General features: G+C 35.7%; 1 protein-coding gene across 2 annotated transcripts; it reads right to left on the minus strand.

Moving 5' to 3' along the window:
* Window positions 1-629: 629 nt before the first annotated feature.
* Window positions 630-22121, minus strand: LOC113114732 (glutamate receptor ionotropic, kainate 1-like). 2 transcript variants are annotated; one of them, XM_026281672.1, is made up of 16 exons: window positions 22004-22121; window positions 13929-14096; window positions 12595-12852; window positions 11446-11627; window positions 10854-10907; window positions 10023-10196; window positions 8763-8906; window positions 6402-6509; window positions 6268-6306; window positions 5055-5168; window positions 4780-4983; window positions 4449-4672; window positions 3495-3613; window positions 3071-3288; window positions 1764-1989; window positions 630-1052 (listed from the first exon to the last, which is right to left on the minus strand). In XM_026281672.1, the coding sequence occupies exons 1-16, from the start codon at window positions 22119-22121 to the stop codon at window positions 763-765; spliced, it is 2640 nt and encodes an 879-aa protein (XP_026137457.1). In that variant the 3' UTR covers window positions 630-762. The 2 variants fall into 2 exon arrangements, with proteins under 2 accessions (XP_026137457.1, XP_026137458.1); XM_026281673.1 differs by lacking the exon at window positions 6268-6306 and having other exon boundaries at window positions 763-1052.
* Window positions 22122-24631: the final 2510 nt, after the last annotated feature.

Raw genomic sequence — 24631 nt, forward strand, 5'->3', positions numbered from 1 at the left:
CATCATTACTGTGCAGCGAGAAACTGCTCTAAGCTCCATTTTGAGAAACTGATAATATTTTAATGCTATACTATCAGTCTCAGTTAATATGCTCTTGATAAAAGTAGCCAGAAGTAAATGTAAATTCTTGTGAAGACTTTACTGTAAAAATGCTTTTACTGAAAAAGACATAAAACCAACCCATTTTTCCAAATAAATGTATCCTTTCTTCTTTTGAAGCACCAACTTCCCCATAATTGCAATAAATTGTAATATTTAAAACAAAATACGTAAAACAGGATAATGTTGTTTTGCACTCTTCGGGAAGATCAACCTATGAATGAATGATGTATAATTGACTCATTTTAACATGTAAAAATTACACACATCACCTATAATAAAACTCACAGACATGTCATAAATTAAGGAGGAATATGTCTGTAAAAAATAAAACGTTCAAGTCTTTCAATCTAAAAAGACATGGATGTGAACTACTCTACAATATAGTAACTAGTGTAATTGTTGAACTGCAAACTTACATTTCCTGTCTTCATTCATATTTTAATGACAGACACTTTCCATCTTATTGTTTGTCCATCTGAAAATGAAAAATGTTTTAAAAAAAAGTTCACTCAGTGTCCAACGTCGCCACCAATTTTCACACGGCTGACATCATTTAAGTGTTTTTTAGTCAAAAGTATATCTGGTTTCAATAAGGTGGAGGAGCTTAAGTACTTTATTAAACTCCCACTGATGTCCTCTGAAGAAGTCCTGTGATGTCCATCAGTATTTATTGTGCCATTCACAGTGTCCCACGCTCACCTCCTCGATGTCCAGGTTCTTCCTGGATTTATAGATGAACTCTCCGATGGCCACGAACACGGAGAGGACGAGTCCGGCCGCCAGCACGATGAAGATTCCTCCGATGTTCTCCACTCCCAGAGCGCTGGCCTCTTTACTGTCCTCCTCGGGACAGCCGTTTCCTCGCCACCACTTCTCCTTCATCATGTGCAGCTTCCCCTCCTCCTGTAACTGCAAGATGGCGATGGTCACCTTGTCACGATACGGGGAACCTGAGAGAAACCCACAGTTATTATTGTTAACTAAAACTATAAAAGAAAAGAACAATTTGCGCTAAGAAAATAAACTCAAATAAACTTTAATTGAGATATAAATGTTATACAAAATTAAAAAAACTTCATTTTAGCTAGTTTTTTATGCATTTAGCATGACGCTTTTATCCAAAGCCACTTACAGTGCATTCAGGCTAACATTTTTTACCTAACGTTTTCTCTGGGTATCGAACCCACAACCTTTCGCTTCTAACGCAAAGCTCTACCACTAAGCCACAGGAACACTAGAACTTTTCTGATTTTAATTACATTTTAATTTATGTAAACTAAAACTACTACAAATTACATAAAACACACAACAAAATTATGAATAAAAACACAAAGTAATATGATAAAGCATTGCAAAATTTCCCTGGTCCAAATTATGGTTCCTCCAACTAAAAGAAAGAAATGAATAAAATGTAAAACCAGTTAACTTGATAAATAACCTTATTAACCAATAATATTTATTAATGATTTATTGGTGAAATTTTACAATAAATGTTCACTTATTAGCATTTGTTTTTATTGCTTAACATGAACTAACAATGAAAAATACTTTTTAGCATTTAATAGTCTTTGTTAATGTTAATTTTACATTTAATAATAAAAAAGCTGTATCATTACTTGAATATTTTGACTAATTTTGTCGGGTGTTTAATGCGAGAGTACCAATAGGAGTGCCGACTCCGTAGCCCTTTGAGTCGATGAGTCCTCCGATCTGCGTGAGGTTGCAGTTTCTCTGGCTGATGTACTCGATGCTGGTGGACTCCATCAGAAGAGCGTAATCTGTGGTCATCACGCGCTGGATTCCCTCTCTGTTGTTCTTCACCAGCGCCGTGTTCTTCCGGCTGCTCATGAACGCCCACATCTTCTCATAGGTGGAGATCTTGGATTTCTGTGAAAGATGTACAGTATAATGGTATTATAGTAGAGCCCATGTGTTTTGATTTCCAAGGAGATTAAAAGTTAAAAGTTAAAAATAAATTAAAATAATAAAATAACATACAGCACAATAAAATAATACAATATAACATTGCACAACCTTTAAAGAAAAAATACATTAATAAAATAATACAATTTGACATTACAGTAAATAAAATCTTAAGTGGTTCATTGTTTTTATAAAATTTCAGTAACACTAATATGATAAAAGACAACAATTGTTAATCATTAAAATATTAGTATATATCTGCAAATTAGTCTAGTTCATTAACCTTTTTAGTTTTTATGATTATACTTATTTTTAACAGTTTTGAATGTTGATCATCTAATTAAGAAGAACTAAGATATGGCTGTATTATATGTTTAATTATTTTGAAAATGTTATTTTATTAATCAAATTCATAAAGATTCATGAGCATATCTATAGATGACATGTAAATGAAGCTGTTTATCATAAGGTTGATATACACATTAATCACAATTAAATCATTGTATTGATCACCAGTCAGCATCTAGGACCATAACTATCATTTCATTATCAGGGCAGGACATCAGAGCCAAAACTATTGTTTTCTGTAAGAGAATATTCATCATCTCCAATCCTAAAAAACATTTGAAATTATTTAGAGCCAAAAAATGAGGATGAACAAAGTTTCTTCTGCCAAAATTTGTGTTACTTATAGCTGTGAATAAATTTACAGTATGCTGATCTAACTACTGGATTTCCTGTGCTCATGTCTTATTTCTGCCATGAAATCCTTCTTTGCTGTGACAGATGTCCTCATAATGCTCTGCTTTAATTCACTGTGTACATGTATTTCCTGCTGGCTGAGGTCCGTGTCCCACCAATCTGTGCGTGTAAAATCACAGGTTTTGTGTCTGGAGGTGTAACTGTTGTTTGCCCATCAAACCTCAAACCACCTGTCGAAATTCAGTGCCAAATGAATGTATCACAAACCACCCACATATTGCATGAAATAATAAACAGGCAGTTTTTTTCCTTGTAGAGACAATATCACAGCGAATTGTCTAACCTTAAAGAAAGTCATAGTGGAGCCATCCCTCACAGCACCATACTCAATCTTGGTCTGTTTGGCCAAATCATCGGCCGAGTCTATGGGCGAATCCATTCGCTCCACGGTGAGGAAGGCGGCCAGGTTAGCCGTGTAGGACGAGATGATGATAAGGGTGAAGAACCACCAGATACCTCCAACAATCCTGGTGGACAAAGCCTTGGGCATCAACTCCGATCCTGACCATGACAAATGTTCAACCAGTTAACAGATGAAATGTTCGCCTCTTTTACAATATATAACATATTGTAATATAAAATGCATGAAGAGAACATTATGAAATTGAAAGCACACATTGATACTATTGTTTAATCGAGACATTTTTGTAGATTTCAACACATTTGGTCACCCTAAAATAGGAAACCATGTGTGTTTAATCTCATACCTTGCTGCATAAGAGCTCCAACACCAAACCAAACGCTGTTGATTAAGGTGAAGTTGTTCTCAACAACATCTGAATCAGGGTTGCAGGGATGAGGGTTGTACCATTCATACGGGGTGAACCTGCAAAACAACACCAACACACCAACTTACTGTACATTGACTGTAAATGGACACAAATCAGCACTATGTGGCTAATGCATTTTAAAAAATAAACTCAAGGCATCTGTTAAAACAAGCTAAATAAATACATGCTTGCTAGCTGAAAATACAGAATTATAATTGTACAATTCTTATTGATTTATTTAAATATTTTAAGTTTCCAATAATATTTGATGAGCTCTCACTGACATAATAAAGTTGATCATTACATCCACTTACATTGTGTGTTTTATAAACTAAAAGTTCTGCATTAATTACATTTTTTAAATAACTTAAGTTGTCCTGATAACCTGAAAATTGGCCATTAGATTTCTAGTTGTCAGTATGCTTAACATACGACTGAGTAAAGGAAACAGATGCATCAATGAGGTATTATGCTGAAATAATGCTAACCTAAAATGGTAAATCTAAAATATTTAATATCACTGAATCAGCCTAAATAAACAGATTTATGCAAACAAATCAGGTAGAAATAACTATTTATAATTCCTATTTATTATTTAGTTGGAATGATAATCAATTTAAACAGTTGTGTTCATGCTACAAATTAAGCTCTACTAACTCGAATGTAATTTATTATATTTCAAGTTAAAAAGCAAAGAACTGAAAATGTTCAAATAGAAGTATCTTAAACCCATATATTTGCAAACTTAGAAAAATAAAGACACATTTGCATTAAAAATGAGCTAGCCAAGACTTTTGAGCTATTACTGCTGGGCAGTAAAACAGGAGATAATGAACCACAATCCAAGAAGACATCGGAAGCATGAAACCGGTCCAATGATATGGATTTTACCTGGCAATGACAAACAGCACACAGCTGACCCCGAGGCAGGCCAGCAGCACATACATCCAGATGTCTGGAGACAGTGGGTTCAGGAAGGAGAAGACGCCTGGATTGGTGCCATTGGGTTTGTGGTAGAGAATAGAGATACCCAGAGTCATGAAGGGCTTGGAAAAATCAATGACTTTCTCTCGTACGTAAGTAATGGTGAGCGGTGCCACGGCCAAATCTGCCACCTGTAATGAAGCCAGTGAGAATGAATTCATGCGAACCTTCTTGTGTCTTTAAGACCATTTGAAATGATTGACAGATGACCCACAAAACTCTTAATCATTAGACTTACATGATCGATCAGCTCTCTGACCATGCCGTTCCACTCTCCTTTGTCATTCTGAGCTCCGTATTTCCCATCGGACACCAGCTTGACTTCATAGGAAAAGCCCAGGATGTTGGACAACTCCTTCAGGAGATCCAAACAGTAGCCTTCAAACCGGTCGTTCCCATACAGAGGCTTATCTGACTTCTTGTACATCACATATGGGTTTTCCTGCAGGGGTAAGAGTACGATTAGCTGCAGGTGGATGGCCTTGTTGATGTTCTGCATTGGTTGATTCCTACCAGGATTGTGGTGACGATGAGCGTGCGGTTGGCCATGGAGTCAGTGACGTTGCTGTTTTTGTCTTTGTTGCTGTCTGTCAGGTTAAGGCCTGTGTTTGAGTTCCACACACCGATCTAAACAGATGCAGAACCACATGAGCAAATAGTTCTTCAGGACAGGACAGAGTAATGGACTAATACACCCCAAAATGACATGAGAGTATTACTAAAGAGTATTAAAGAGATAGAACAACAGATAGAGTGTCAGACAGAGAGAGAGAGACACACACACAGATAGATAGATAGATAGATAGATAGATAGATAGATAGATAGATAGATAGATAGATAGATAGATAGATAGATAGATAGATAGATAGATAGATAGATTAAATGATAGATAGATAGACAGACAGACAGATAAAAATTACACACTTCAGCTTTGGCACTTTAAGTTTAATGGAGTCAATAAAAAAGACAAAGGGATTAAGGGAAAAATGAGAATAAATGCATTAAATATGCATTACTTAGTAGAGCGAAGGAAAAGTCATTTATCTAAGAGAAAACATATCCAGAAAGCCTTAAAACTGCTGAGAACTGACTGTATTTTGAGTGATCTAGCACATATATTAATGTGCAGAGCAAGTGCTCTATCAATGCCTTCTTTACATGACCAACTCATATAAATCCAGTGAAAGACGAAGGTCTGTGTGTGTTTCTGTGCAGAGCTACCTCACCTCTATCTGACAGCTGTTGTCACGGGCAGCGTTGTAAAATATGCATTAAGAGAGAGTCCTCAAATTGAGCGCTTGCCTTGTGATTAGTGCTCATAAACAGATTTTTAATAAAATAAGCTCTCTGCATTGTTGACTCTATGAGTTATATATTTCATAAGTGGATGCAGAGCTCTTAGCTGTGTAATGTAACATTTGATTTAGAGCCACCCGCTGAGAGTTTGACAGCGTTAGAAAAGGAAATAAATTAAGTTTATTTAATGCAATTATAAATAAGTAGTAAAACTAAGTATAATGCATAACTGAGCCTTGAACTTCCCAATATGAGAGTTTATAAGACATCAATAACATCTAGGAACCAGCACAAGAGGTTTTGGCAGGTTGAGGGTCATAATTGGAAAAAGTACCATGGTAATACTATGTTTTTTAAGGAAAAAATCATGGTATGTTTTGTAAGGAGAAAAGGGACTCAATTGTCACATTTCTGATGTTTGATACAAACCTTCTTCCATACTTTGTTAAAACGACCACTTTCCATAAACTGCTTGTGAAAAGAAAAGAAAAATTTGACATGTATGACAGATCTCAGTTTAGACCAATGCTGCCCATGCAAAAGGAATTATTTTCTGGTTTTACCTTTTCCATGCCGTCCTCTTTCAGACTGATGATGTCGAGGTCGAAGTCTTTCCTCAGGCCGTCTGTCTTGTTTACCATGATCTGTCCAGTCAGTCCGTTCAACTGAGCCTACAAGAAGAGAAGAGATCTGATTTCATTCAGTTTAGATTAAAAATTAGGGTGTTGTAATAAAGACCGAGATGATAAAAGTCTGATTAAGTCTCACTTTAGAGGCCAGATGCAGCATCATCATCATCATCATTAGCTGAGAATGTGTTTTTGGCTCATGCTTAGCCCAGTGTTTCCAACTTTTCCTTGATGCATTAGCTTACACACACATTGTTATGTGTTTTGGGAGGCTTTCTACCATTATTTTAATAATGCAGTGAAGTGCAGACAGGAAAGTAAAAGTGAGAGAAGAAAGAGACTGTAACATAACTCAGACTCAAACCTGGGAACCCATGAACCAACACAATTACAAAAATGTAAACAAATATGTATTTGTTTATATTATATTTTATTATTAAGGGAATGTATATAAGGATGGTGATTCATTATTGTATCATAAAAAAATTCATTGTTCTTTTCTACTCTGTTATAATTAAATTTTTTATAATTCAAATATTTTTTGACTTATTAATAATAACTTATTTATTTCTAAAAAAAAAAGCACGTTTTAGTTTCAGTATCTTGAGCATAAGGCTTTTATGTGCAATGTTGAATTGAACTGTAAACTTTCCACCTTATAATTTTCCCAAAGACATTTTTAGAGATAAAGTATATCTAGCTTTCAGGTTGAGAACGCAGACTATTCACACACACAAACGCACACACACACACACACACACACACACACACACACACACACATATATATATATATATATATATATATTTCATCTAATTTGTTTGATTGGGTTGTCTTTGTCAACAGCACTGTGTGTGTGTGTGTGTGTATATATATATGTATACATAAATACATATACATACAGTATATAAAGTATGTATACAGCCTCATTCATCTAGTGACAAATAGCTAAGAGAAATAATAAATAAATAGTCACATGATCAACAGAAGTGCCCAGAGCAATAGATCAGGTCAGTTCTGTAAGGAGTTGTTAGTAAATGGACTCTATAATCAAGCTCATGGAGTGAATATGAGCGACTGATCTAACAACACATGATTCAGTGGATCTTTTATCCAGAACATGTTTATTTATGAGGATGCGGCGCTCATATAGTCAACAGACGTTCAAGTCTCCTGTGCAAATCCAATGGATTATTTCTTTAATTTGCTGTTCTTTAAGAATTAAAATGGAGTGGATAGCATTCATAATCTTTAGATACAGTAGTGGAGCTCGGACTGAATTCATATACTCATATAGGTCAGATGAACTTTGTGCAGATTTGTTCTAGTCATTATTTTCTAGTATAAATCTCACTTGATCCTTCCTTCCCTATCACGCCAGAACCAGCCAGGCTTAACGTAGACTGCATTAACTGTCTCATTAATGCTTCACTAACCATAGTTTAACCATGGTATTTCGAGTAAAACTGTGAGAAAAAAACATGGTTAATTTTCTTAAAAGATTTGTATACAGTAGAAAAAAAAAGAAATTATACACATACTATTTATTTTATTATTAGTGTACTGCCCTAATGTTTTGATGTTTTGTCCAGTCAATTAAAAAAAAAAAAAGAAAAGAAAAAGATACTGAATGTGCACTCCGAAACCCGTCTGTATCAAATTATTTGTGCTCTAAAGTCCTGATCTAAATTAAATGATTTGCAAACCTGCTCCGAAGTCCCAAAACTAAACCAAATGATTCACGATAAATGATCCAGTTGGAGCCTTTAGAAACAGTGAATCTGACCTTTTTCTCAGCAGCGGAAGTTAAGTTAACGTTGTCATGTGGGTCCATTCGGTAACAATACCTATCAGCAAAAATGACATGCTTCACCTTTAAATAAACACAGCCCCACTGTAATGAGTTCACATCACTAATTCAGCTAGAGCCATTACGCTCTCAACCAACACACATTCATCCTCAGACTGCAATGCCAACATACTGACTCAACAATACCTCCTCCAACACAGAAACTCTGTCAAGAACAGAAGTTATCATTGGGAGAGAGAGACTGTCCACACATAAATCATCTGCAGCTCTTTAGAAGTGGCTTGAAACACTTTCCTGATAAGTGAGTAATGATGCATTAAGACCAAACAGACTGAACTCTGTTAGAGTTCAGAAGCATCTGACAAAGTTTAAAGATAATAAATGATAATTCGGCCATCATTTACTCATTCCAAACATACATGATGAGTAAATGATGATCTGTGGGTAAACTAGGTTTGGGACGAGGGTTTAAACAGGTGCATTACCTCTCTGAGCATGCTGATGAATCGCGAGCCGAAGCGCCAGGGTTTGTGTCGGTGACACTGCAGTGAGCTGACGGTGACCTGAGACGCTCGCTGGGACGCAGCTGCCACCATATACACAGCGTCATACATCAGCGCTGCTTCAGTCTGCGGCACACACAGAATGAGCCATTCCTCATCAAACTACACCGCATGAATCTGTTCACATAATGACATGACTCACTTGATTCCGAATCAAACTATGGGTTCAAACAAACTTCATATTCAGTAATTTTATAAATTTGACTGTATTGATGATCAGATCAGAACTGTAGAGATGCTTTATAACTGAACTGAATTTGTTTCATAATTGAACGTTGCAATATTGATATATACAAAGTATTCAACTATGTTAAATCAAGACTGAACTTAATTGAATCGGGTTCATTTTATAACTGATCAACTGACATTAGCTGAATAATAAAGATTTAAACATGAATTTAACTTGTTTTATAATTGATGAACTTTGCAGTTAATGAACTGAACTCAATCAACACTCAACGGATTCAGCTGAATAATTACACTTTTTTTTGTAAAGCTGCTTTACATTTGAATCGAGTTTCTTAACTTTGTTACTCTTACACCGTTATTCAACTAAACTGAATTAACACTGAAACAAACTGAGCTAAATAATGACACCATTGTATCCTCAGCTGAAACTGAGTTTATTTCATAATTGATGACTTTTGCAACATTAATGCTGTTTGCTGTTTTTAATCTGTTCTGTATAAAGTACTATTTTAATAAAGTTGATGACTTGATCAATGCACAGTAAGACAGCAGATACAGTTTAGACACTCCAATTAAAGACTAGTTTTGTCTTTTGGTCAAGTACTATGAAATAACTATGTTTCTTAGACATGTACCATACCATGGTAAAATCATGCTATCCACCAAAATACCTTGGAGTACTATCATATCTTCATATATATATATATATATGAATCATTCAGTATCATCATATATATACTGTACTGCACTGTATATGGTTCTAAGAACAACCTTTAACATACATAGAACCATTGCATTCCACAAAAGGTAATTTATAGTGGAAAAATGTTCTTAAGATTATACAACAATTCTTCACATTAAGAAAAAAATATATATTTTAAGAACTGTTCACTGAAAGGAACCAAAAATGGTTCTTCTATGGCATCTCTGCATGTAAAAAGTTCTTTGTAACGTTTATGTTAAAGACAATACATAGAGAGAGAGTGGACCGACTGTCATCATTCCGTCCAGCAGGCCGGTCTCAGGTTTGGGGGGAGCCTGCAGTCGCTCCATGGACCATTTCTCCACCACTGACGCCACACGAGGATGGTCGATGTTGAGCAGACGGAAACCCGTCATGTTCACACCGCTGTATCGGTACGGCTCCAGGTCCAGCGAAAACAGATCCTGCAGTGTGACATACAGTTACTGTACATGAAGTTTAACAATGCTTTTCTTTTCTTAAACTGCTGCTTGGTTTCTAGCAGTAGAGAGCGTTAAGGATGACCTATTTTTGTAGGCCTAAACCCAGAAACGAGATTTTACGAGTTAATGCTTTTAACATTCTGAAGTCAATGAGTTTCTGGAAAATGCCTATGTCTTGTTAAAGGAAAACTAATATATTCTATAGTCACATTCACAGCCTCATTGTGTTTATAACGGCAAAAAATACTAATTCTAGTTTTTAGTAAAACCTTGTTTGACCGTGGTGTAGTTTCTGTAGAGTCTACATTTAGCTTTTTACTTATGGCAGTTGCATTTAGGCTTCAGGATTCATAATAGTTGTTAAGATTATCATGATAAAAAAAAAAATAATAATCTTAAACTTTTGTTGGTCCTAGAGCTTATTTTCTGCAATAAACCAAAAGGCAATGGAAAATAATAATAATTTTTGTTGAGGGAACCAGAGTGATGTGAATTTCCAGATTGGCCTACAAAAATATATAAATTTTCTGCAGCACTTTATTGACTAAAAACAAAATGCACATCAGCAGAACCAACCTGTTGAAATTTCATATCAAAACAGTAACAGAAACAAAGAAAAACTCCATCTATGAAACTCACCAGAGTGGTAAAGAAGAAATGGTAATATTCAGTCATCATGCCCATAGACAAGAGCTACAGCAGAAAGAGAGACAGAAGTTAAACCTCCATCTCCACCAGCATCCTCCATTCAAACAGATATTACATCACTCATATTATGAACAAAGAACCCACAGATATCATTGGCACATCATTTGTGATTATTCTTTTCCTCATTCCCAATGTCAGGTTGAGTAAAGGATCTGCTGTAACAGGAAGCATGCGGATGGGACAATGGGAATGGGACGATCAAATGCATCACAACTGATGGGGATTTATTTTAGGGATTAGAAGTTTTTTTATTGCTGTAATACAGTAAATAGGATTTGATGAAGTCAATGCATGGCATCAGACATCATTGAATAATGTTAAAATATATCTTACAATATCAGAATCTAAATTGTATTTTAAACTTTTTTCAGAACTTTCTTTGAGTTCTATTTAAAATTCAAATTGCATTCAAACTTTCAAATTTGAGTTTCAATCTGCATCCTGTTTGGTACCTCGATTTAAATTCAAAACTAAATTGTAATTTAAAAGGGAATCTCAATTAAGTTTGGTCCTGGTGTATAACCTGTTTGAGGACGTCTGCTGCGGTCTGGTACGAGCAGTCAAAGATGACACAAAACTCTTTCCCCTTCTTCATTTCTTTAAGAAGCGGCCGAGCATCTTTACTTCCCGTTGGTAACTGTCGGATTTTGATCTTGATGCTGTAGCGTGACGGAGCCTTGATCAACTCCTGAAGACGAATTAGCCCTAAACATATCACAGGCTAAATCAGCAAACATTACAGAAACACACTTCTAGGTTTTGTAAAGAAATTAATAATTGTATTTAGCAACTGTGACAGTTAAGATGCATAATGTTAGAAAACTTCACAGAAGTGCGGTTCTCTAGTTATTAAATAGTCCTGAAATAAAATGTATCATGGTTTCAACAAAAATATGAAGCAGCACAACTGTTTTCAGCACTGAAATTATAAGAAATCAGCATATTAGAATGATTTCTGAAGATCACTATGTGACACTAAGACTGAAAATATTTCACACTATTATTGATTTTACTGAATTTCTTATAAAATAAATGCAGACTTGGTAAGCAGAAGAGACGTCTTTAAAAAAAATAAATAAATACAGTAATGTGGAGTGTTAAATGAGTTAATCAAGTTCTGCTTTGACTCAGATTTAGCACATACATTTTAAGATGATTTTCAACTTTAATTCAACTATTCATCATCTGAAATTAAACAGGAAAAATCTACTGTTTTCCGAGCAGGAAATTAGGGTGTTTTTAATATTTTTCAGCCCTTATAAAATACACACAGTTAAACATATCCTAATCTTTTTAATAATGAAGAAAAGTCATTTCAGCAAACAAATTCCAGATCTGATCTCCAAGTCAATATTTACCACACCAGTTTCCGCAAAAATGTCAAATTCAGAGCCGAAATGTGAATTATGGAAATTTTTCATAAGGCATCGAGAAACCATCAGACACTCACGGGATGGTTGATAATCACAGTATATACAGTACACAATAATATGATGATGATAAATGCAAAAGTTCCATATAATTCCATTTAATTTTATCACTGCTGAGGCCATTGCATATGTGTGTGTGTTTCCTGTGTTCCATCTAATGCAAATATCAGTCTCGTCTGTGTCTGTTTTATATCTAAGCAATGAATGAGACATTTCTGAGCAATGAAAATCATCCGTCACACCTGTTGCGTCCTCGTACACCACCGTCACTGCTTTCCACTTGTAGAACTGCACGATGTCGAGTACGGCACGGCTGATGGAGGCGTAGTCTGGGTACAGGTTGATGTAGAAACTGTCCTTGTTGTCTACAGACGGGTGTTTCCAGCGGGTCTGGATGTGGGGAACCTCCAGAGCGTTGCAGATGGACTGAACCGCACTCACTGAAGAACTGTGGGACGGCCCGAACACAGCAGCCACACCGAGAGCCAGCTGATCACATGCTGCCATTGAGAAAAGAACATCAGTCACTTTATTAAACAACTTAAAATACAAATACAGTCTCGTAAGTATGCCATTCATGGGTTTGTTTCTCCCAGAAGAGTAAACATTGAGCCTTTCAGGCACCATTAAAACATGTGTCCATTCTTTATCCTTTATTTTTCTAGGAAGGTCCCATTGTGATTGAATGAAATTTCTTTTTCCAGGAAGTCGTCACCAAGATGACCGTAAAGAGGTTTCACATAAATTAAAAAAGGTAACTTATACAATTAAGACACAAAGCAAAACAGTAATCATAAATCAACAGCTTAATTAAAACAACAACAAGGTTCATTCATTACATGCTGCAATGAATTTGTAAAAAATATTCAAAGAAGGAATTGCTTCTAATGAATAATAAGAGAAAGCTGGTTTTCATGTTCTGAAAACAACCCAGGCTCTTCGAATTGAATTCTAATTGATGATCTGGTGGGATCTGATAAAGAATAAATAATGATAAATAAATTCCTTTTTGTTTTATTCTATGGCAAAATACAAAATAAGAGAACTGAAAGATGTAAACTCGGAATTCAGAGAAAAAAAATAATTGTGATATATAAACTTGGAACTGCAAGAAAAAAAAATTCATTTCACAATTCTGCCATTTTTTCAAAAATATTAACTTTTAAAATTTAAAACATTTATTCCTTGGTGAATACAGGCTCCCATAGCAATTATATTAAAACAAACTAAAAGGACACTAAAACAAATTTGCTGTTGAAAAAGTCTTCACATATTGTTTTTCAAAGATTGACAAAAAGAATGCAACACATTCAACTAAATATTAAATTTTAAAACAGAAAAATTTAAAAGAGTATTTCCCGGTAAAACATAATGCAATAATATTTGTTCAAAAAAATATTCTTCTAAAAAAGAGTTTTGGTACTGCGCTCTTTTTGCTATCATTCCTGCATCTGAAATGGTAAAGCGAGACACTAGCAATGCCAAAGTCATGGGTTTGATTCCCAGGGGATGCATGAACTGATCTGTGTGTGTGATGGATATAAGAGTCTGCGGTGTGTGCATGTAAGAATCAAACCTCGTCTGGAGGCCTCGAAGCTGTCGAACAGGTTGATTCTCTGGATGTCGTAGGTGAGGGTGGTGTTGGGCATTAAACTCCTGTTTCTGTTAATGTTGGTTACAGCAAATTTGAAGGCAAGTTCTTCCACACTAATAGGTTCATTCTCAAGTGTCTCGAAAATCCCACCTGCACAGACCGAGTTCAAAACAACATTTTGGTCAAAAAGTTAGTCCCAAGAGTCTGAAGCTGATGTGCTGCTCAAAGAGAACAGTGTTTGATAGCATCACAGTGTGTACTACAGAATAAACTTTAGTAAGACTTATTGAGAATTTTTTTTTCCTCAGAAATTTAAATCTCCCAATTTTAAATCTCGATCTTAAAGTTACTGAAAAGTCTGACTTTTTTTTGTGAGCTCATCTCTCACAAGTTATTCATTGAAAAATCTTAGCTGAAAAAAGTCAGAAGTGCAAGATATAAACTCACAATCGAGAGTTTATCTCACAATACTGATTTATAAACTTTCAAACTCTTTTCCTCAGAAATGCACGTTTATGTGTCGAAATCTTCAATTGCATGATATAAATTCAGCATTCTGAGCAAAACAAAGCCTAAGTTGAAAGTTTATGGATGTAAATATTGCAAGATAAACAACACAATTCACACAATTCTGAGTTGACAGAATGTCTGCTTTGGTAAAATTAGGAACAGAATTCTCTTTAGGATCTTAACTTTCTCCTAGATAACAAATGACATTAAATGAACTTTTGCGATCTGACAAAAATAGCTCTAGACTTTTAATGCATGTCAACACTTGCAGTTTTCTCAGAAATTTCAGTCATGCTTTGTTCAAGAAAAGAAGTCTCTCCTAAAATGTGCTTAGAAGTTGCAATAGAAACAAACAAGAAAATGAAAAAAAGCCCTTTATTAAAATGTCTGACCCTTATGTGTAAAATGAAGGTTAAAAAGCTGCAATTTAAACACTTAAGGCTATCTTCGCTGTGTCACAGTCGGAGTGAATGTCACCGTTTTTCGCTCAAGCTGCTGCAGCACAAAACAGTTGATGGATTTTCAGTCATGACATCTCTAATCCTTAAATGACCTTTAATCTACACGACAACTACAGCCAAAATATGACAAAACACATAAATAATACAAAATCTGCTTTACTGCAGAGCAGGCACGCATATTACAATCCTTAAACGGACAAGCTAAAATATCATGCTAATGTACATCTGCTCACATTATTTAAAATAAAAAAAATAACCTGCTGATAAATACACAAAATATAAATGTGCCTATGTGACAATACATTTTACATAATATATATATTGTTATATACACTGATGTAAATATTCTAAAACCCTTTGGAACATATATACATAAAATATTCTAGGTGTTTAATTAATATTTAACTGAGTTTGTGTTTCATGTATACTGTACAGAAAATCTATTGTTTAACATTTATGATGTTTGATCAAAATAGTTGTTGTTTTGTTCCTCTGTCTTGTTCTCTACCAATTACATCAAATCAGCGCATCGTTCTTTCAGATGTGTTTTTTATAAATGACAACACTGGAACAATCAGCGACTGGCTGCGAGCACCTGGAACAACAATTTTAACTGGATTTTTGGAGAGATTGATGTTGTAAGAGAGGAGAGGTAAAGAACGAGAGGGCAAGGCCTCCCTCTGGGCTCTGATTGTGAATGACCTTCTTCATCCAGCGGCGTTGGTGCACCTTTCATGCTCACACTGAGAGAGCCTCACATCCAGCCCTTTAAACACCAGGGTTAATTACGGTTAGCAAACCACACCGCATCCGAGCCGCTCTGTTCCGCGGGAATATTTCATTCTCCCAGGACGGAGAAAAATACAGACTTTCTCGTTGTTAACTCAAGGTAATGACATTTCCCTGCGGCTGCTCGAGCAGAACCACTTATGTGAAAAGGGCATGAAAATTAAATATGTACTAAATCTTCAGATGTTTAAAACATTCCTGTGGAACGACTCGAATTCATTTCAACAGTGTTGACAGCTTCATCGTTCCACTTCTGCTGCCATGTTTGCTTTAATGATGCTTTCTGTCTTACGATATGCTGCATAAACTAATTAAAGTATATATTTGTATATAAAGCTATTCATGTATTTTTCTCCTATGACTTCTGAGTTTAAATCTCACAAATAAAAATAAAATACAAAATACAAAAATAATTGCTACTTTGTATCTCACAATTCCAAGTTTTTTTCACATAACAAAATCACTTCTTTGCAATTCTGAAACAAAAAGTGAACTATCTTATCTTTTTATAATTTTTTATCTTGTAGTAGAAACTATTTTAGTAGTAACATTTTACACAGTAAAATACATGTAATAATATATTATATCTCACTTAAATATGAATATAAAATATTTTATCATAATTTAAATTTTTCAGAAATTAAAAATAAAAATAGACTTTTTACAATTTTACACCATTTTTTATTCTTATTAGAGTTGCCTCAATACCTGCCAATCTGCCAAGTGCTGTTTATGACATATAGAGTCTCTTTCTATTTATTGTTCTCCAAATAAGTCGCTTATGATGTTCTCTTTCAGTTAGGATGCTGACTTAAAAGTCTGCTGCCTATTTAGGCGGTATACAGCAAGTAAGCTCACTGCGTTTTTGAACAAAGCCATAGAATACATAGCAGATATTAAGCCCAAGCTGACTTTATTACATTTAAAATTGATACAAGGTGAGAAATACATCACTATGAGCCCTTAATAGAAGAGAAGGTAAAGTACAGCAACCTCAAACTCTCACATTGATTCAGAATATTAATGTGGAGCAGCTCTGCAACAATAACATTCATTTTTTCATTCCTTTAAATGCTATTAAATAAGAGCGGTTTCTCTCTCAGGCAGCGAGGAAGTCAACCATGAGGGGGTCCTGATCTGCTTGTTGCCAGGTTACTGGTTAAAGCTGAACCCTGTGCTTTAACCAGTAAGAGGGCTGCAGAGTCAATGCCTCACACGGCCCAACAAAATTGCTTTTTTGACTTGCTGAAATAAACAGCATACTTTACATTCAATGATATATGAATATTGTAATTATTCACTACTTTAGTATACTATTATACTGGATCCATAGCATTCAGTGCAGCCTAAAGTTGACATTCATTAATCTTTGAAATTAAAGTGTAATATCAAATCTCATCGGCCAAGCATTACCGGATTATTTACTGTGCAGAAGCTTCACAAACTCATCTTGTGCACATGCTAATCCACGTCTGTAAACACACTGCATGCTCTGTTTGGATATTAACCACCTAACACTGTGGTGAATGGTGAATCCACTGGTACTGTACAAGCCTCTCCATGTGACGCTCTCTGTTTGAGTTCACCAGCATGACATGAGCTTCCTGCTGACTCTCCCAAATAATCAAGAAACCCCACCGGCCCAACAAACTCCTGCCAATCAACCTGGAATCAACTTCAGCAAAATATCATGTGCTTACTCGCTTATAGACTCAAATATTTAAGCCTAAATTTAAGATTTATGTATTTTAATTGCATAGAAATGTCCATCCATTTGGTTTACACAGTCTTAACACAAACTAATAAATTTAATATGATGCTAATATGATTTGTCAGTCATTCAATTCACGATTTTTGCATTAAAAAATATATATATATCATGCAATTGTTTATTATTAACTACTTGCATTTATTCAATTTTATTTAAATAATCATATTTTCAAAATACATTTATTCTGCTTTCTTATAATCAATTAGTTGATATGTATGAGAATAAAATAAATTGTTTTTATTTATGTTAAACTTAAATACCTGGTTATTATACTGGTATTTGTTACAAATATTTTAAGTCCATTTCTTCCTATATTAATCCTCAGTATTTAAATTAAATTAAATGTAATTAAATTTCAATAACATTTATTTATATTTACATTTTATTTTTCAGTTTCATTTTGCAATATTTCTAAGTCTTTCCTTTCTCTAGCTCTTCTGTTCATTCTTTTGGTTATTTGGTAAAAGCTTCTTTTCTTTTTATCCCTCAAAACGGTATTTTATATGTTAAGATGTTAATGAATCGCTTTGTGTATTATTTTTTTTTTGCATTCAGCTTTCCTCTCTCAAATTCTCCTGTTCTTGTGTGGCTCTTGTTTATTTACAAATACCAGAGGTCATCTCAAGGATCTCAATCAAATCCTAATCTGACATTTGCGTATAGGGCAAATATCACTCAAAGGCAGCAATGCATTACGGGAGCAAATCACAGCTCTGATGAAAATAAGGCTGAGCAGCCAAGCAAGAAACATTGAACATGCCAGATTCCTCCAACATCCTCACCTTCATGTGACTTCCAGCAGAGATGTACTGTAGCAGCACAAATGAGGACTGCTTTTCATTAGAGAAGCGTTCCACTATTCTGACCTGCTTCGCTGGAAACCGATGTTCAGATTACAGCTGATGAGTTTGGCTGTTTTTAAGTTCAGAGAGCAGACGCATATGAACCTGAAGAGAGTTTTTATCTTTGCTTCCTACAGAGAGAAATTAAATGATTGGCTGACCTGCTGACCTGTTTTATAATCATCCAATCACAGACCTACATGCAAATTAGAAATCTGAGAAAGAACTGGGCGCAACTTCAGCGAAAGAAAAACTTGCTGAAGCTTAAACACTCAAATCATCACCGTGCATGAAGTTCAGTCGGTTTGCATCTCATCGGCAGACGTGTCTCCAGCTCTGACATCATTGCAGGGGCTTTTGGGTAATGAAATGCTAATCAAATGAAGGCATCAATTAAAAGTGTGACTTTGACAAATTGCACAATTCGCTGTGAAGCGGAATAAATCGGAACGAACTGATTCCAGGCTCTGGGTTCGTCATGTTTGTGTGTCCCACTGAAGACCTTGGTTTGTCTTTGAGACTGCTGATGAGAAACAAAGCAGTATTTCACTGACTGACTCAAACTCCATTAAGACCAACAAAAACTTTATTATTTTCAGCATCATTCCTCCAGTCTTCAGTGTCACATGATCTTCAGAAATCAGTATAATATGCTGATTTGCTGCTCAAGAAACATTCCTGATTATTATAAATGTTGAAAACAGTTGTGCTGCATCATATTTTTGTGGAAACCGTCATACACTACCTGAGAGAGAAAATACATGAATACTCTTACTCAGTAAGAATGCAATCTATTTCAAATAAATGCATCTCTTTTCTAAATTGATCAGAGAATCTTTAAAAATAAAATGTATCAGATGCCGCAAAAATATTAAGCAGCAAAAATGTTTTCAACACTGAAAATAATAAAAACCTGATAATAATAAATTAATAACTGAGCACCCATATTATTTGTCAATAACTGAGCAAATCATCATATTTTCATGATTTCTGAAGATCATGTGACACTGAAGACTAATGCTGAAAATACAGCTGTGCGTCACAGAAATACTGTAATTTGAAATACTTATTTAAATAAAATGTTTAATTGTAATATTATTTCACAATATTACTGTTTTTATTGTGTTTCTAATCAGTAAATGCAACCTTGGTGAGCGCAAGAGACTTCTATTAGACTGAAACATACAAATTTAACCCTTGCAAAACCACTTTGACTATCAGGGTAGGTTTTAACTAATCAATTTTGAATCAAATATCCTAATAAGCAGAGGTCTGGTGAAACCCATCCCGATTGTCCTCAAATCTGTGTCATATAATCATGACACTGTGCCAGTTAAAGTGATGGAGAGCTGCTGGGAGAGATGGAGCTCACTGAGATGTGAGTGAACCGCTAAACAATCTGAGCACAAAGATGCAGTTGTTTCCTCCATTCAGCCAACATCCCACAATCCCACATCACTGGAAAACAGCCAGTGTGTGTGTGTGTGTGTGCGTGTGTGTTTGATGAGTATGAGACTCTGTCTTTGTTCTGGGTACGATCGCTCTAGTACTGGCCAAAAATTTTTTGTTTTTATGCTTATAATCGTTTTAATTCAAATAAATTTAAATAATCTTATTTATCACTGTTTTGAGTGATTCATCTGATAATGCACTTCATGGGGATGCTTTACATACAGTACTTTATAGGTGAAAGTGTATACTGTACTGTATAAGTGTTATATTTTGCACTTTTCAACATAATTTCGACATAATTTTCATTTTCATTAAGTCATGAAACACACATAATATAATATTTTATATTTGTTATTATAAAACATAATTTAAAAAATATGTATAAATCCTTTTAACCCCCCTATATAATTATTATAATGATGCAAATAAATTTATATATTATAAAATATACTATATATGTATATTTTGTATTAATTTATAACATATGTGTGCGTATATACATTGAAATACACTGAAGTCATAAAATTCATCTTTTCACACCATAAATTGTAGACAGCATCTCATTACCAGACTGTTAATGCTCTACATTTCTCAATCAAACTGCTAAGCTCATGCATCCTCGCAGTGTTGTGAGGGGTTTTCTGGACGCCGGTCACCTTCCTCACTCTGAGGGTCTCTGAGCAGAAAGCAGATTAGCTCCAGCTCGTTTAACATGCTTAACAGGGATGATTTTCCAGTATCACCCAGCTACTGCATTTCTAACCAGTGAAAGCAGAGAGGAATAATTGAAACATCAGCCATATGGAGCAGATTTAATGTCTGCAGAGAAACAAAGATTAAATTCGACCTCAAACCAGGAGAAATTATACAGGCGGATAAAACACACAAATAACGTTATGAAAATGCCTCAAAGAGAGTTATTAACTGCCTCTGATGCCAATCAGTCTACCTGTTATTTAACATGACTTCACTGTTAACACCCAAACTATGGTGTGAACAATGCCACACGATTGTATCATGAGCATCACCAAACATTTGACATTCATGTCTGAAGTGCATTCATTTAGAAACCTCATTAAACCCACAACAGATCATAAGATACTGTTGACAGACGTTTGACCTATGCATTTATCATAACTGTCCATGCTTTATCTCGAAAAACCTCAAGACTGATAAATCAGGATCAGAAGGAATGGACATCAATGTTACCTCATGCAAAACCATTTTCAAAGACATGCAAACACAAACTAATGACTTAGGTTGAGAACTCAGGTTAAATGATATTCTGTTAGATAGGATGGTGGCCAAGTTCAAACTGAGCCAATGTGAGGATAAGACTCGACTGTGATTCCAAGCAGATACATCTGGTTTACTATCCAACAAGAGTTGCACTCACCAGTGTCTGCCACATGCTTTACACAACAAAAGATTGTTAAACTTATTTTCTAATAAGAAAAACCAAATGCAATCTAAAGGTTAACCAAAAAGCACAAAAATTCTTTTTTTTTTTATCAAGAAAAACTTACTTAGGTTGCACCGAATGTCTGAATGTCATAAGAAAATATCAAATTGCATCTGCAGAAAATGAACCAAAATCCTCTTCATCAGTGTTACTCAGTTACTGTCAATCAACTGGTGCTTTGATGATTTTGAGTGGATTTATCAAGTCAGTTCTTTTCATATTCACACAGGTGTCGTTATAGCCATTGTTTTATTAAAAATATATTGCTTTTTTAACCTTCATTCATAAATTGCTGGTCAATTTCACAAATTATTAAAAAGAAACGACAACAACACATTAAATGTAATGACATTTTTAAAGCATAAAGACTACTTAAATACTCCAATAATCTTTTTTTTAATTTACATAAAAAATTACAGATTATATATATTTTCTTTTTTTATGTGCTTATGTGCATACTTTCAAACAAATGTAACTTATTTTGGTATTAAATCTAATATAATGCCATCCAGACATTTTAAGTGACTGCAGCTACTTCTCAAAAATTATATTTTTATCAAACAGAAGTTTGCATATTTTTTTAGGCATGTGACACTTAGCAACAAAACCTAAAGAAGTTGATTTCTACTGTAGTTTGTTATCTAATGCAGTGACATTCAGACTCATTTTAAGAGTTTGAAGCCACCAAATAAGGCAAAACAAACACTAAATGCTTCTAGAAATGTAAATAAAAGCACACAGCTTTTATTAACAGAGGTTTTCTCACTCACCGATCCTCAAGACCTGCTGTGCGCTGAGGCTGACTTCTGCCATCAGACACAGCAGGATGAAGCTGACACCTGTCCCCTTCAGCATGCTGCACCTGCAGGAGGAACATTCAACATCCATCTCCTGCTTCTGTTTGTATCCATACAGGAATAGTTTCCACTCACTCGTAGGCTACTGGAGGGAGTCACCCATCCTCACATCCATAGGTGCTAACTGGGCATCACTTTCCAGAATAAGTCACCGTGGATGAGCATCCCTCCCTCGGAGCTCTCAGGACACACCGGTACCGAGAGACCGAGAGCGCTCGCACGGGCTCAACCGAGCGCAGACATGGGTCCGTGGTGAAGATTAACTTCAAAGCTGGCAGCAGTCGACCTCGACAACGTCTTTGCTCTTTGGTACAGCGAGGAAATGATTAAATCTTGTGCCGGGGATCTGATGCAAACACGCATCTGCCAGCGGATTAAACACCCGATTATCCGTCACTCTCTGAAGACACCTCACCCAACAGCAGTTTGACCTAGTTTTAATTAAAAATCATTCTTAACATTAAAAAAAGTCAAAGAATCCGTGCATGTCAGGAGAGAAGTGCGCGGAGGCATCAGTGGGAAGTTAGTGTGTGAGGCAATGCAGGAGATTTGATTCATTCCAATGACTCGAATATTATAAACAAGTTCTGTTCAAATGATTCGATTCGTTTTCGGAATAGCGTTTTACGCTTCTATTTCTGCTTAATAAATACAAATAAAGCAGAAATAATACGAGTAGATTTATGAGAGAAAAGAACTCAGCGTCTTGTGTGTTTTGAGTGAATCATCGTCTCGACTCTCACGTCCACAGTGTCTGTAAATTTACCCAAGTAAGTTACGCATTGTCATTCACACCCGACGAAAACCGCCCACTGATTCTAGTGCTTATGACTGACATGTAAACTGGCCAACCATCGATGAGCGTCTGTACGATCCAGCCAATGAAATTAGATCTTTTTGAGGCAGGCGGTTTGTTGGCGTGTAGTATTTTACTAGATCAATTTATTAAAATGGATATTGCAAAATTCATCTTCTTCTTCTTCAAAAAAAGGAAGTAACCCCCCCCCTCCCCAGCCAAAACATTTGAACGCCAACAGCTGCAGGTATCTGTAACTTTTAATCGTAGTATTATATTTCTTTTTCGGTTTTAAATTGTGTCTGATTTAACTTTTGAACAACTAACAGTTAACGGTTGCGCAGCACAGTCTTTAGGACACACACACACACACACCGCTCCGAACTCCCGAACTGATTCAAATGATTTGCGATCCCCAAACTGACTCAAATGATTCGCGAACCCGCTACGAACTCCCGAACTGCTTCAAATGATTCACGATCCTCAAACTGACTCAAATGATTCGCGATCCCGCTACGAACTCCCGAACTGATTCAAATGATTTGCGATCCCCAAACTGACTCAAGTGATTCGCGATCCCCAAATTGACTCAAATGATTCGCGATCCCGCTACGAACTCCCGAACTGACTCAAGTGATTCGCGATCCCCAAATTGACTCAAATGATTCGCGATCCCGCTACGAACTCCCGAACAGACTCAAGTGATTCGCGATCCCCAAATTGACTCAAATGATTCGCGATCCCGCTACGAACTCCCGAACTGATTCAAATGATTCGCGATCCCCAAATTGACTCAAATGATTCGCGATCCCGCTCCGAACTCCCGAACTGACTCAAATGATTCGCGATCCCGCTACGAACTCCCGAACTGATTCAAATGATTCGCGATCCCCCAAATGACTCAAATGATTCGCGATCCCGCTCCGAACTCCCGAACTGACTCAAATGATTCGCGATCCCGCTACGAACTCCCGAACTGATTCAAATGATTCGCGATCCCCCAAATGACTCAAATGATAGGGATGGCTGACGCGAAACTAACGTTTCGACACAGTGTCGAGATCCCGAAGCGTAGATGTTTCGAAACACTGCTCCGAACTGTGATTCAAAACACCCATGTCACGTGACTATGGCTAAACGAAGCTTCTGCGCGTTTCATAAGTGTCTCGACCGACAGGTGGCACGCTTGCCGAGTCTGCGTTTGATTGACAGGGGCGGGAACAAACCACACAGGCGATACACAGTGCCACAGCAGATGCCACAGTAGAAGTTAAAAAGTACCTAAAAGATGCATTTTTGCCAAGAACCCATGATCCACTAAGTTACTGGAAAGAGAGAGCTGTGATTTTTCCTCATTTGTATGTCCTTGCTAAAAAATATCTATGCATGCCAGCAACAAGTGTCACTTGTGAGAGGATTTTTTCTAAGGCTGGAGAAATTATCAGTAAAAAAAGAAGTAGGCTAAGCCCTTCCACAGCAGAGCAATTAATATTTTTGAATAAAAATCTTTAAAAAAAAAAAAAAAAAATTAGACCATTGTGGATTTATTTGTTTTATTCATTTTTCATGACCAAAATAACCTAGTTATTATTATGATATAGGATTATATAGGATATTATTATAGGATTTTAAAATATCACCACATTAACGAAAACAAAATATTTTTATTTATTTTTAAATGGCTTGTTGTCAAAGTTGTTTCAGATAACATGGGCAATTGGCCACTAGGTGTCACCGTGGAGACG

The sequence above is a fragment of the Carassius auratus genome, chromosome 15, assembly GCF_003368295.1.
Source record: "Carassius auratus strain Wakin chromosome 15, ASM336829v1, whole genome shotgun sequence".
NCBI lineage: Eukaryota > Metazoa > Chordata > Actinopteri > Cypriniformes > Cyprinidae > Carassius > Carassius auratus.

Coding starts and splice junctions, on each gene's coding strand:
- LOC113114732 (XM_026281672.1), bottom strand. CDS start 22,121: ATGGATGTTGAATGTTCCTCCTGCAGGTGCAGCATGCTGAAGGGGACA. Junction 14,097..22,003: donor ACAGCAGGTCTTGAGGATCG/GTGAGTGAGAAA, acceptor CGGTCTGTGCAG/GTGGGATTTTCGAGACACTT. Junction 12,853..13,928: donor CTTCGAGGCCTCCAGACGAG/GTTTGATTCTTA, acceptor TCTCAATGGCAG/CATGTGATCAGCTGGCTCTC.